Source organism: Carettochelys insculpta, chromosome 2 (assembly GCF_033958435.1).
Source record: "Carettochelys insculpta isolate YL-2023 chromosome 2, ASM3395843v1, whole genome shotgun sequence".
Classification (NCBI taxonomy): Eukaryota; Metazoa; Chordata; order Testudines; family Carettochelyidae; genus Carettochelys; species Carettochelys insculpta.
The window spans coordinates 205,532,585-205,545,660 of NC_134138.1; the positions used below are offsets into that span (position 1 = coordinate 205,532,585).

The 13,076-nt window shown below is 45.5% G+C and overlaps 1 protein-coding gene across 7 annotated transcripts in view; it reads left to right on the top strand.

Moving 5' to 3' along the window:
- Positions 1 to 13,076, top strand: part of NEK10 (NIMA related kinase 10) — a 244,257-nt gene that overhangs the window by 193,535 nt on the left and 37,646 nt on the right. For all 7 annotated transcript variants that reach the window (XM_074984426.1, XM_074984427.1, XM_074984430.1 and 4 more), the window contains one exon: positions 11,614 to 11,714. In XM_074984426.1, coding sequence (XP_074840527.1) covers positions 11,614 to 11,714 — 101 coding nt within the window. The remainder of the gene's footprint in view (positions 1 to 11,613; positions 11,715 to 13,076) is intronic.

The following is a 13,076-nucleotide window of genomic DNA, read 5'->3' on the forward strand; positions in this document are numbered from 1 at the left end:
GATAAACATCTATCAGGGACAGTGTAGCCTGTGCTTGGTCCTGTTGTGAGGGTAGGGGACTGGACTCAGTGACCTCTTGAGGCCTCTTCCAGTTCCAGTGTTCTGTGATTCTAAGCTTATGCCTAAAGCTGACTGCCTTCAGTGTCTGGACAAGGGACACTTAACAGACAAGTGCCCAATTTATAAGGAGCTTTTATCTACAGACAAAGGAGGGGGACCACCTCCTCAATAAAACGGCACCTTAGTCCTTGGCACTGGAGCCACCCTTTGTACCGGGGTGCACAGTGCTCTGGTGTCCATATGAGACTCAATGCTAAAGAAGTGCTCAGGCCATAGACACTGATCTCCCACACACCATGCAGGGGTGAGCGTACAGCACCACTCTCAGAACCTGGTGCCAGCCAAGAAAAGGAAGATGGATAGAGGCTGGTCACCAGTTAAGGCACCGTGAAAGTCCCTAGTTGGGGTGCACATGGCACAGGGATGCTCACACGCAGCACTGCCACTCATGACATGGTCAGCTCCCGAGCCATCGAGCCTGGTGGTAGTCTCCTTGGCTGGAGACAGACTGGAGGACATTGATCTTCTGACGGCACCAGACATTTCTGAGGCTGGCCGGGACATTATTGAGATAATGCCTCAGTTATCGCTGCCACACAGGAGCGATGCCGGTACAGATGCTGTGTGCCTTGCAGATGGCAGCACCAAGGTCAGCATTGGAATTGGGGATATCTTTGTCATTGGCACCACTAAAAATGCCAATGGCTGCTGTGATACCACTGATTGTAGCTCCGGTGCCCATAGCACCATTAGTTCTGGCATTGCTGAATATGGCACTGATGACTGTGGCTCCAATGGCCGTGATCCTGTGGCATCATCGAGTGTGACGCCGTTGGTGGCAGCACAGATAACTGCATTACTTATGGTACCGGCACTGATGCTGGCACCAATAGTGAGACCACCTAGGCAGCACTGGGGCAAGGCAACCATACTTACCAGGGATGCAGCTTCTCCCCAATACCTTCCCAGGCATGCAGTGACATTGGGAAAAGAGTCATTGATCTTTTCCCACAGCTGGTATTGTTCACAGTCCCAGCAGTGGCCATTCATGGAGGCACCTGCAGCCTAGGCCTCCTGGATTCCTCAATGGCAAGCTCCTGTGAGCTGGCCATTTTGGACCCCATGAACCTACCACCAAGCCCAGGGCCCTGAGTCAAAGTTGATTTTAGTAGTGTTAGTTCCCAGAATCCCCCTCTCAAACCCAGTGGTCCCCACTTCCACAGTAGTGGTGAATGTGGAGCAACAGAACTGTCAGGTGCAAACTGTATCACCTGCAGTGGGCCCTCAGGCATGTCTTCTCCATCCCTCATCTCCACGGGTGGTTCCACCACAGCCTTCTTCAGTCCGTGTGGAGGAAACAGAGGTTCTCGTTACATTGTCTTCCTCTGCTTCCCACCCAGATGAGGCTGTGGCAGGCACATCCTCAAACTCTCTGCCAGTCGTGGACCTTAGATCTCATCAGGACCTACTATGCAGGGCTGCCAGAACCTGCACCTGCAGGCTGAGTAGGTAGTGAAAGACTCTGACCGCATGGTGGACATCCTAACAGCTGAAGAGCTATCTAGGGTGGTACTGCTCCTCATAAAGTCTATCCAGACTAGTGCTAAGGTACTCTGCAGACACCTGCTTACATCCTGCTCACAGCAAAGTGCATTGAATGCAGGTACTTTCTACCCCCTAAAAGAGTAGAAGTGCCTGTTTATGCACCGCAGCTGGGTACATTAGTTGTGGACACAGCTAATCATAAGGAGAGGCACATGCCCCATCTGGCCTTGGCAAAGGATAAGAAGCCCAAAAATCTCAACCTCTTTGTGTGAGAGGTTTATGCCATGGGGCGGGGAGGGAGGGCGGCAGTTGTGGGTGGCAAACCAGCAGGCAGCTCTCAGCTGCTATGCATATAATTCCTGGCATGCCATAGACAAATTCAAAGAGCTGCTACCCCAGGAGTACTGTACAGAATTCTTTGCTCTACTTGCAGAGGAAAGGGTGGTCTCCAGGATAGTAATTACAGGCAGGCCTGGACTCATCCGTTTCGGTGGCTCACATCATAGCCATATTGATCACCATGCGGCATTCTGCATGGCTTTACGTGTCTGGCATTCCCCTTGTGTTACAGGCCACCATAAAGGACTTGCCCTTTGACTGAGGAGGTCTGTTCACAGAGAACACAAACTCATGCCTGCACAGTCTGAGGGATACCAGGGCAACGCTTAAGAGCCTTGGCATACACATCCCAGCCCCACGTTCCTGTTCCTCTTAGCAACTTTCCAGTTGGCTCACGTCCTTTATCAAGGCAAGTTTTGACTTTCCAGAGATACCACTCCCTCTGCTGACTGCCCACTCTACCAGAGCTGAAGCTTCTTCGGTGCCATTCCTTCAGAGAGTCCCAATTCAGGGCATATGCCGAGCGGTGAAGTGGTCTTCTGTGCACACCCGCATGTTGCACTATGCCACCATGCAGCATGTATGAGATGATGCGGGATTTGGCAGGGTAGTTCTCGTTTTGGCCACAAGGTGACTTCCAACCCTTATCCAAAGGGAACTGCTGCGAAGTCACCTGTTGAAATGCGCGTGAGGAATTACTCGAAGAAGAGAGAACAGTTACTTACTTTTTGTAACAGTTTTCCTTTGGGATGTGTTGCTCATGTCCATTCCATATCCCACCCACCTCCACTCTGTTGAAAAGAACCATCAAGAAAGAACTGAGAAAGCAGGGATGTGTGTGTGCGCGCGGTGGAGTCATCTGTGTCTTTTATGCACTGCTATAGCAGTGCCATTGCTTGGGGCCTCCACAGCTGACCTGATGGATACCAATAGGGCAGTGGTTCCCAACTTTTTCCAGACAGGGACCCGTTTTGGCAATTCAGGAAGACCTTGTGACCCAAGGCAATTCAAAACCAGGGGTGAGGGGAGAAGAGGAGGTTCTCCCCTGGGAAAAACGCACCCCTCTGCCCTCCAGCTTAAACCCCTCTCAGCCCCAAAACATCCCCAACCCAAGCTTAAACCCCTCTCAGTTAGGGTTTCCAGATTTTTGGAAAACTTATGTGGGACAGGCAGCCCCACCAGTGGGATCTCTGGCCAAGGCTGCCTGTCCCACATAAGATTTCCAAAAACCGGGGTGGGGACCCTGGCAACCCTCCAGCTGGGAGCCGGCTGGGGTGCTTAGCCCTCACCAGCAGCTTCAGGACACTGGCCTGGAGGACCCTTGCAGCCCTACAGCTTGAAGCTGGCTGGGATCCTTAGCGCTAATCGGCAGCACCAGCCACAGGACCCCGGCCAGGGTGTGAGGGAATCCCCCCCCACACACAGCCCCATGGCTTGAAGCCGGCTGGGGCACTGAGCCCTGGCTGTCATTACCAGCTGTAAAGTATCAGAGGGGTAGCCGTGTTAGTCTGGATCTGTAGAGCAACGAAGGGTCCTGTGGCACCTTATAGACTAACAGAAAAGTTTAAAGCATGAGCTTTCGTGAGTTAACTCACTTCTTCAGCATCTGAAGAAGTGAGTTTACTCACGAAAGCTCATGCTCTAAACTTTTCTGTTAGTCTATAAGGTGCCACAGGACCCTTCGTTGCATTACCAGCTGTAGGATCCCTGGCTGGAATGCTGGGGAGCCTCCACAGTCCTGTAACTTGAAGCTGGCTGGGACGCTTAGCCCTGGCAGGCAGCATCAGCCACGGGATAGCAGTGGCGGGGGTGGGGCAGGGGACTCTGCAGCAGTACAGTGGAAGCTGTCCAGGGCATGGAGCCCTGACCAACTCTCAGCCCTCTCTACCACCCTGTCCACAGGCTTAAACTTGTCTTAGCCACCCCGGCCCCCCTGCCTACCTCACAGGGGAGTTCCAAGATGCCACTGCTGACCCGTGCTCCTTCGTTGGGCCGCCTCCTTCTCTGCCTGGCTCCCCACAGCCCCCCTACTCCTTTCTCCCACCTGCAGAGGGCAGTTCCTTACCCTGCAGCACTTAAATGGAACTCAGTTTAATTGTTTGAGTGCCAGATCCCTCCTGCTGTCGGTTAAACCAATTCAACTGAGTTCCATTTCAGCACTGCAAGGCAGAGACTGGGATCCGAGGAGGAGTCAAGTGGCTGCAAATGGCTCCTTAAGAGCCCAGTTGGTGACCCCTGGAAAATCTAATCGTGAGCCATGTTTGGGTCCCGACCCACAGGATGGGAATCCCTGCAATAGGGTAAAAGCTTTCCATAGACCATGCATGTATGTGACTACACCCTTTGGAATAGACATGAACACCACATCTTGAAGAACAACAGTTACAAAAGGTAAAATAACTGTTTTTTCTTGTCCTCTCCATTGACATAACTAATCCCAGAAAGAAGTTTAGGTTGAAGTTTTACAGATGGTGTCAGAGGAAGTTGCTTGTCATGGACCTAATGCCTCTTGCTTGCATTGTCTGGAGAAGATATTTTTTCTGGTTATGGTTGGTGTAGCCCTTAATCCCTATCCCTAAGATACTGGGTATCAATGCTTAGGCTTATTTCGCTAGAGAAGGCTTTTAAGGTGGGGTGGGGAACTCCCTGCCTGTGATCTGGATCTAGCCTGCAGCTTGAATAGATCCAGCCCTGGAGGCTTGGGGCTCCCCTCCATAGAATCTAGCCCATGGTGGGTGTGGATCCCTGAGCCCCAAGCCCTGCTAGCCAGGTCAGGCAAGCCACAATCTAATTCAGACCATGGGCTCTGCTGAGGGCTGGAGCTGAAGAACAGGAAGTGGCTCAGGGCTCTGGTTCTGGTTGCTGCTGTTCTCCTAGATGGGGGAAGCAGCAGCATCCTGGGCAGCCTGTTAGGAGGTTTACTATCAGTGCTCTGATTGGCCAGAGTTCTGACCAATCAGGTGAGCAGAGAATGGTGCCTGGGAGCAGAGGGGAGGAGACGCAGAGCCATGTACATCAGGGGGTGCTCAAAGTTAAGTGCACTCCCATCCTGCAGACTTCGTGCCCCCCAACAGCTCCTGCACCCACTCCCACCCAGAGTCCCACTCCCACCCCCTTTCCAGCACCCTGCCTTCCAGACCCTGCACCCTACCCTGACACCTCTTGCCCAGACCCTGCACCCCCCTCCTGCCCTGGCTCCCAACCTACACCCTGCTTCTGCCCACTCCCTCCCAGACACCTTACCCCCATCCTGACCACTCCCTTTGAGACCTCACACCGCGTCCTACACCCTTCCTCTCACCTAGACCCACACCACCAGCTTGCTCCTGTATCTCCTCCCTCCCAGACCCCCACCCCTCTTCTACACCTCCTCCTGCCCAGATACCCCACCCACAGCCCACTCCTGCACCTGACTCTGGCCCAGATCATCCACCCCCCCAGCTCACTTCTGCACCCTCCCTCCCACCCAGACCTCCCAATTCCTAGACTGCTCCTACACCCTCCCTTCCACCCAGACCCTTTAGCCCTGGTCCCCATACAGTCAGGGACCACACCCAGGTTTTTTTTCTGCTTTCCACTTCTGTGGCCCCCGACTGATTTGTCTGTGGGTCAGTGGCCCTCTACCCAGAAAAAGGTTTGCCACCCCTGCTCTTCAGGGCAGCAAGTTTGAAAGAGGTGGGCCATTTCTAACCAGGCTGACTACTTAACACCAGCTTCTTACAATAAATCTGTAATATCAGTTATTGCTGACTTTTTCAGAGTCTCCTTGTAAGGCAGAAAAGCAGAGATCTGTGTGTCAGTGATGACATCAGTTTTCTGAGCCTCAGTCAGGAGGCTTTACTAATATGTGCATAGCTTCCAGCCATCTCAGTGTTGCTGGCCTAAGCATGAAAAGAAAACCCATAACCCACTGCTTCTAAAAAATGGGCACTGACATAATATTGCCCTTTTTTCTTCCTCTTCCATTTAAGTTAATCAGCAGTTTCTCCCAACTGTGTCTCCTAGGCTACATCTACATTACAGAGATATTTTGAAAGAAGCCCTTCCAGAAGATCTCTTCTGAAAGAACTTCTTTTGAAAGAGCACATCCACACACACAAAAGTCAATCAAAAGAGTGATCCGCTCTTCTGAAAGAGAGTGTCCACACAGCCCCAGCTCTTTCGAAAGAACAGGCCAGAGATTGAAAAATCAGGACCCATGAGGACTGCTCTTTCGGAAAAAAAGGGGCTGTGGAGCGTCTACACGTTTTCTTTCAAAAGAAGCTTTCAAAAGGGGGCTCTTCCTGCAATGGGAAAGGAAAAGTGATTTTGAAAGGAGCACCATATTTTTTCCATTTACTTTCATAAGAATGCTTTTTGTGTGTAGGCAATCCATGGGATCTTTCAAGAGCCCCTTCTTTCAAAAGAACTTACTAGTGTAGACACAGCTCTAGACAAACTAGATGAAGGAACAATGCCCCAGAACAATGGCTTCAAGTCTGAAGTCATCAAGGTGGAGGTCTCATTGCTGTTCGACACTTCAGAGTTGCCACAGGGGAAAATATGCATATGCAACACTTCATTAATAATCTCTTATCACCCTGATTACCATGCCCCCTTCAAAGAAAGGGGCAAGTGTAGACATAGCCTACGACTTGTTAACATTAGAAAGCCATAAATTGTAATTGGGTTATCCTGTTGGAATTATAGAATTTTAATCTGATGTACATTAAAACCCCTTTCCATTGTCCTGGCAGGAGGAACAGCATAGAGGGCCTATGTAAAAATGAGAATTGTTCAAATGTTAAATTAATTGTATCTTTTAATTTTCCATGAATCAGTGTTTGCTTGCAGATGATAGTTGAATGCTTTAGCCCTTTAAAATTGTCTTAAACTTGGTCAACAACATTTTTTTTACTGATACTTAATGTTTGAATTAATATTTTTCCAGACAGCATAAATGGATCATTATTGTGCCATTATGGTTACGTCTACACTAGCCCCAAACTTTGAAATGGCCACGCAAATGGCCATTTCAAAGTTTACTAATGAAGAGCTGAAATGCATATTCAGCGCTTCATTAGCATGCGGGCGGCTGTGGCACTTCAAAATTCCATGAGGAATAAGGGGACTTCGAAGTAGGCGGGGTCCTTTCGAAAAGGAGCCCTGTCAGGACGAGCCGCACGGCGGCGAGGCGCATCAATTTCGAAGTGCTGCGGCCGCCCGCATGCTAATGAAGCGCTGAATATGCATTTCAGCGCTTCATTAGTAACTTCGAAATGGCCATTTGCATGGCCATTTCGAAGTTTGGGGCTAGTGTAGACACAGCCTATGATTTAAAAGGTAGATGTATAGTGTTCTTTAATGAAGCATCATTACCTTTTTATTGTGTGGGCCATGAATCCGGGTTTAGTGTATGCTGCCTAGTAAATAGTTAAGCAATACTAGAGCACTAAAAAAACTAGTAGATTCAGTGTTTTTTTTGTGCTGGTATTTGCTAGTACTGAGTACCAGCACCTCAGCAGCCCCAGCTGTAGGATTGGCTGTGGTGGGAGAGGGCAGAGAGCTGGCTGAGTACCAGTTCCTCTTTTTTTTTCCTTTCTAATTTATTTACAGAAAAGCACTGAGTAGACTTATTCCTGTCAAACTGCCTACGGCTAACATATCTGATATCACTTGAGGAAGGAAGAAAACAAATCCAATAGGATTTGATTGGCTAGCAAATGAATGTTCTTGTCTCAAAACAAGTGCAGAGCCTTTACAATATTCTTAAGGGGAAAATATAAAGAACACACTGTTACCAAGATTCTGAACATCCACAGTAAAAAAACATCACTGCACCAAGCTATTCACTCTTCTAATTAGAGTAAGAATAGCTTATCAAATCACCCCACCTACCTTTTCATCAAATTCCAGTTCTTCCTCTATTTTATAGCAAGATGAATTCTCTCCAGTGGTCTTCTCCACAGTTCCAAACTTTCCTCTCTGCAACTTGTCTTCAGTTCTTGCCAAGCAGGATCTTGACATGCCCTCTTGTCATGTTTGGGCACAAGTATAGAGGAGCAAAATTGACCGTACATCCGTATCCATAATTAATTTAATGCATATTTGTGAAGTGACTGAGAAGTCTAAGATAGTAATTTTGCGAGGAGATACATCAGTAAACTCCAATGTATGTAACTGCCTTATGCTGAAAACCAAATACTTTAGTATAATTTATGTATGTCCTCTTATTTACAAATTTGTAAATCAAAAATATTACAATACGATTATGAAGTAAATAAATGTACCATAGAATCTCAGAGTTAGGAACTCCAGAGTTACAACTGGCTCATCTGCTGCACACCTCATTTAGAACTGGAAGTGCACAATGAGGCAGCAGAAAAGACCAAAACAAAAACAAAAAAACCCCAAAAGACAAAAGTACAGCAAAGGTACAGTATTGTGTTAAGTGTAAACTAACATTTAAAAAGAAACAACTGAAAAGATTGATAAAGTAAAGGAAATATTTCTGTGCTTGTTTCATTTAAATTAAGATGGTTGGAGCAGCACAGTAAAGCAGCATTTTTCTTCCACACAGTAAAGAGTTAGTGCTGTAGTAAGTCAGCATCAGTAGTAAATTTTTGAAAGGACAACAATAACGTTTTCCTCAAAGTTAAGAACTTCTCAGAGTGATGACCAATTTCTGTTCCCAAGGTATGTACAACTCTGATAGCCTACTGTATTTTGATCAGGCAAAAACATAGCACCAAACAATGCAGAATTTCTCCTATTTGCTCAATGAATTGATAATACAGATCAAGTAGAGTTAGGAGATGGTAATAATCTAGGTGTGTGTATTTTTTTTGTAGTCACACCTATTGCTTCCTGTATTTGAAAAATTACCCTGTAACATGTTCTTAAGTTATAACTCTGACTAAAGAACAAATAAAATCCAAAGCACTAAATTAAAGAAAATATTCGTGGTATTTCTGTTCACAGAAAGGGTGAGAACTTAATTTTCTAAGGGTGTGTTCTCAGTACTTTCTGAATATCAGACCTTGTTGGAATATCTCAAGTTGGGAACCCAAAATAATGAGGTACCCAAAATCACTATTCACCCCTGGCAGTGTAGTTTATCATCTTTATTTAAGATGGTCTCTAAAGATAATATCTTCTGCAGTCCATTTTCTTACCAATTTCACACTGAATTATTTTTTTATCAGGTCTCTTATGCAAAAATCTGCTTCCACTCTTATGAAATGATGATTATGTGCAGATGATTTACCAAGCCTGAAATGTTATTGAGAGAGAAATACGTCACAAACCAGATAAAATAATAACTTCTAAATCCGTAAAGTCTGTACTCGATGTCATGGAACAAGCTTACTTATATGCCCAAGAGAAGGAGGCGAGGGGTTTTTAACCCCCTCCCCCAAAAACTCACATGAGTACATCACACCAGGCCTGCTAAAGGGTGGCTGGGGGGAGAAGGGAAGTGGGTGCAGCATGGTCTGTGTGGCACTGAAGTCCAACTGCCCCTTCCTCCCAAGCACCCCTCCCCACTTTAAAAGCTCACAGAGTTGGCCTCCCTTGCCTAAGGGCCTGGCAAGTCTGTCAGCTCACCTGCATCACACACACATCTCTACGTGGGGATTAAATTTACATTTTTGTTTGAAAGGAACAAGAAGTCCTGTGGCACCTTATAGACTAAGATATTTTGGAGCAAAGCTTTTGTGAGCAAAGACCCGCTTCATCAGAAGATACAGACTAACTCGGCTACCCCTCTGATATTTTTGTTTGGTGTCTTCTAAAATCCATACACATCTTTTTATCAATATTCAATTATTCTGGCATCTGGAAGTTTGAGGTTTTAAACCCAAATTACTCTGTGTAGTCATAGATAAAGGTAGTTCTGCTAGTATGAATGCCCGTTTGTGTACATGTAGCATGATAATCTATGGAACAGAGCAAACTCATGCTTCTGAATCTACAGAAAAGGTTAATTTGATACATAAAGTGCCCCGTGGCAAGGTACTCAAGCTGCAGCGTAGTTGAAATATACTAATGACAAACAATTCATAAAGAAGGACTCATACACAGGAGCGGATAGAGATTTTTAAGTGGAAACTCCTTTTGTGCCTTCAATGATTCTTCTTTTTTTTTTCTTTTTCTTTTTGGTTGTTGGGTGTTTTGTTTTTGTAGTTGTTTTTGTTTGCTTGCTTTTGTAAAACGTGGGGCAAGGATCAGCTAAGGTGGATGTCAAAGGAAGTAAGTTCCAACTCCTTCGGCCACCACATAAAGGACTTGGTTACTTGCTGATGCAAGTCATTAGCAGGGCCAGGCGTATTCTCTGGCCTAATGAAACTAGTTTTATGGCAACAATTGAAATTTCACACATCAGTCTCATGAAGAAGTATCAGTCCCTTGGTACCACACAAACATGTACAAATCTGACTCATGGTTTAAAATACCCATAGATGTAAATTGCAATAATTATTAATTTTTACAGTGGTTATTTTTCTGGGCTTTTTTTGCTGTGCTTTCCTGACTTTAATTCTGTAAGGTTGTCTAGCCTGTTTCAAAACCTCCTTCTCCATAAGTGTGCCAAGTAAGGGAGTCTTTTTAGCTGCCTTCCGGGGCTCATGTTCCTGGTTTCTGGTACACAGCCCTCTGTGTGTGTGCACATTTATGCGTGTGCATGTGTGTGTGTATTTTTTATGCATAACCATAATCTCTGTGTACATACAGATATAAATTTTGTGTGTACATATGCATACAGAATATAGAGAGCAACACTAGCACCATATAATGCAGAATTCTGCTTAGGTGCTAGGTTATTGTGATACACTTGCCATGGGTCCCATAGGTTTGAAATCTCTATTGTAACATTGTATTAGGTGTAGGATAGGGGGTGTGAAATAATGGGCTTCATTCACTGTATTGTATTTTGATTATTGTCTATGGCCCTTTTTTACTCTGCAGGCTGGTACGCGGGGGGGGGAAGGTGGGAAGAAGAGGGGTGCGAAGAGTGCAAGTGCACCCCCCCGTGTCCAATTTCTGTCCCTTCCTTCCTACATACAGCTACATATTGGGAGGAAAAGTGAACAGTTACAGAAAAAGTATGGCAAAATAAATGGAAATAAAACAATTTTGTGAAAAAATACTTGCACGCTATCTACATAAACATATTATAATCCCTAACATTAAGAAATACTTGTTAAGAGTAACAAAATACAGGTTGAACCTCTCTAATCCATAACTCTCTCATCAGCCAAAATCCATAATCTGGTATGATTTTAGTTAGCTGGTTGACCATTTATCATGGGTGTGGCTAAATTTCCCATGGCCCCCTCAATGTTTGCTTACAGCCACCAGTCCTGGTTCTCTGTTTATGCTGCTTCTCTCCCAAATGATCTCTCTCAATTTGAGTGAAGCAGAGAAAGCAATTTTACCTTTTGAATTTATGATTAAGAAAGCCACCAAACTTGTAAAGTTTTTAGATTAACCCTTTCATCCTTTTGTAATGTTAGAACTAATCCCAGGTTGGGACATTATTGAGAAAAATCAGAGATTAAAAGGCAAAGGGATGTTTTTAATCTAAATTCCATGAAGAAACAATAATTTTAAAAGATAATCCATGTGCCATGATATGTTATGGAAAAACAACAAAATAGGCTCTCTTCCTGATTGTAACGTTATCATCTGCAGCATCTGCAGGAATTGCTGTCTCACAAAGGAAGGTGCGCCAGATTAGTGACCCCATTCAGCAGATTCTAATTCAGCTGCACAAAATAATCTACATAACTCAGGTATGCATTTCTGCTGCGTCAGAGCACTTTATTCATTTTTTTGTTGGTTGTTGCCAAAATGATTGTACTACAGTGTTGCTCTTCCTTAAAAAACAACAGCATTTGTCATTTTTTTGCAGGGGGCAATATTTAAAAAAAATACTTCATTTAAATAAAAATAAGCCTTGAATATTAGCATGGGAAGAATGGTAATAATGGAGTCATATTGAGAAATGCCATTGGCTCACCTCATTAAAGTGGATTTTATACAGAAACTTATTTTAACAGAATACTGTCGTGCCAGTAATATGAATATTGTATATCAAATGACTTAATGTAAAACACTGGCACAGAGATTTCATCAAACACTTTTATTCTTGTAGTCATTTTAAACAGTTTTCTATTATTTCTAACACAATATTTCACTTGCTGAATGCATGAGTTGGCTTAAATATTTTGCCTTTAAATACAGTTTCTATTCTCAAACAATGCTAATTGAAGAAATTCTGGCTATGTCTACACTAGCCCAAAACTTCGAAATGACCACGCAAAGGGACATTTCAAAGTTTACTAATAAAGCACTGAAATACATATTCAGTGCCTCATTAGAATGCCAGCAGCCATGGCTCTTCGAAATTGCTGTGGCTCACTGCCGCGCAGCTCATCCAGACCGGGCTCCTTTTCAAAAGGACCCCGGCAACTTCAAAATCCCCTTACTCCGGTCTGCTGGTTGGAATTCTGCTGTTAGGAATAAGGAGATTTCAAAGTTGTCGGGGTCCTTTCGAGAAGGAGCCCCGTCTGGACAAGCTGCATGGCGGCGAGCCGCGTCAATTTCGAAGTGCCGCGGCCGCCTGCTTGCTAATGAGGCACTGAATATGTATTTCAGTGCTTCGTTAGTAAACTTCGAAATGGCCATTTGTGCTAGTGTAGACGTAGCCTCTGTGTTTAATACTTAAAGGTTGTGGCCACACTAGAGTGATTTCGAAATGGCTTATCCCTATCCATTATTTCGAAATAAGCAGCATGGAAGTGACTACACATGAAATGCGAATCAACAATGCGATCTGCAACATCGAAATGACTCCCAGTCATTTCAAAATGGAGCGGCTACACAGCCACAGCTTCATTTCGAAATAACAAGGCAGGAAATGGTGAGGGCAGGGTCAAATGGCCGACAAACCCTTCCTGGAGCATGGATGAGCCAACCCCTTAAAGGACTCCTCCCAAACACGTTCCCCATGCACATCCCCCATGCATGCTGAGGACCCTGGCTGCTTGCAGCATGCGACCTCCAGCACAGTACTTGGCAGAGCCTTGGTTAGCCACCACACCACTGCCTGCCACGGACCCGCAGCACTTCACTGACGGGGACACCTTGGACAT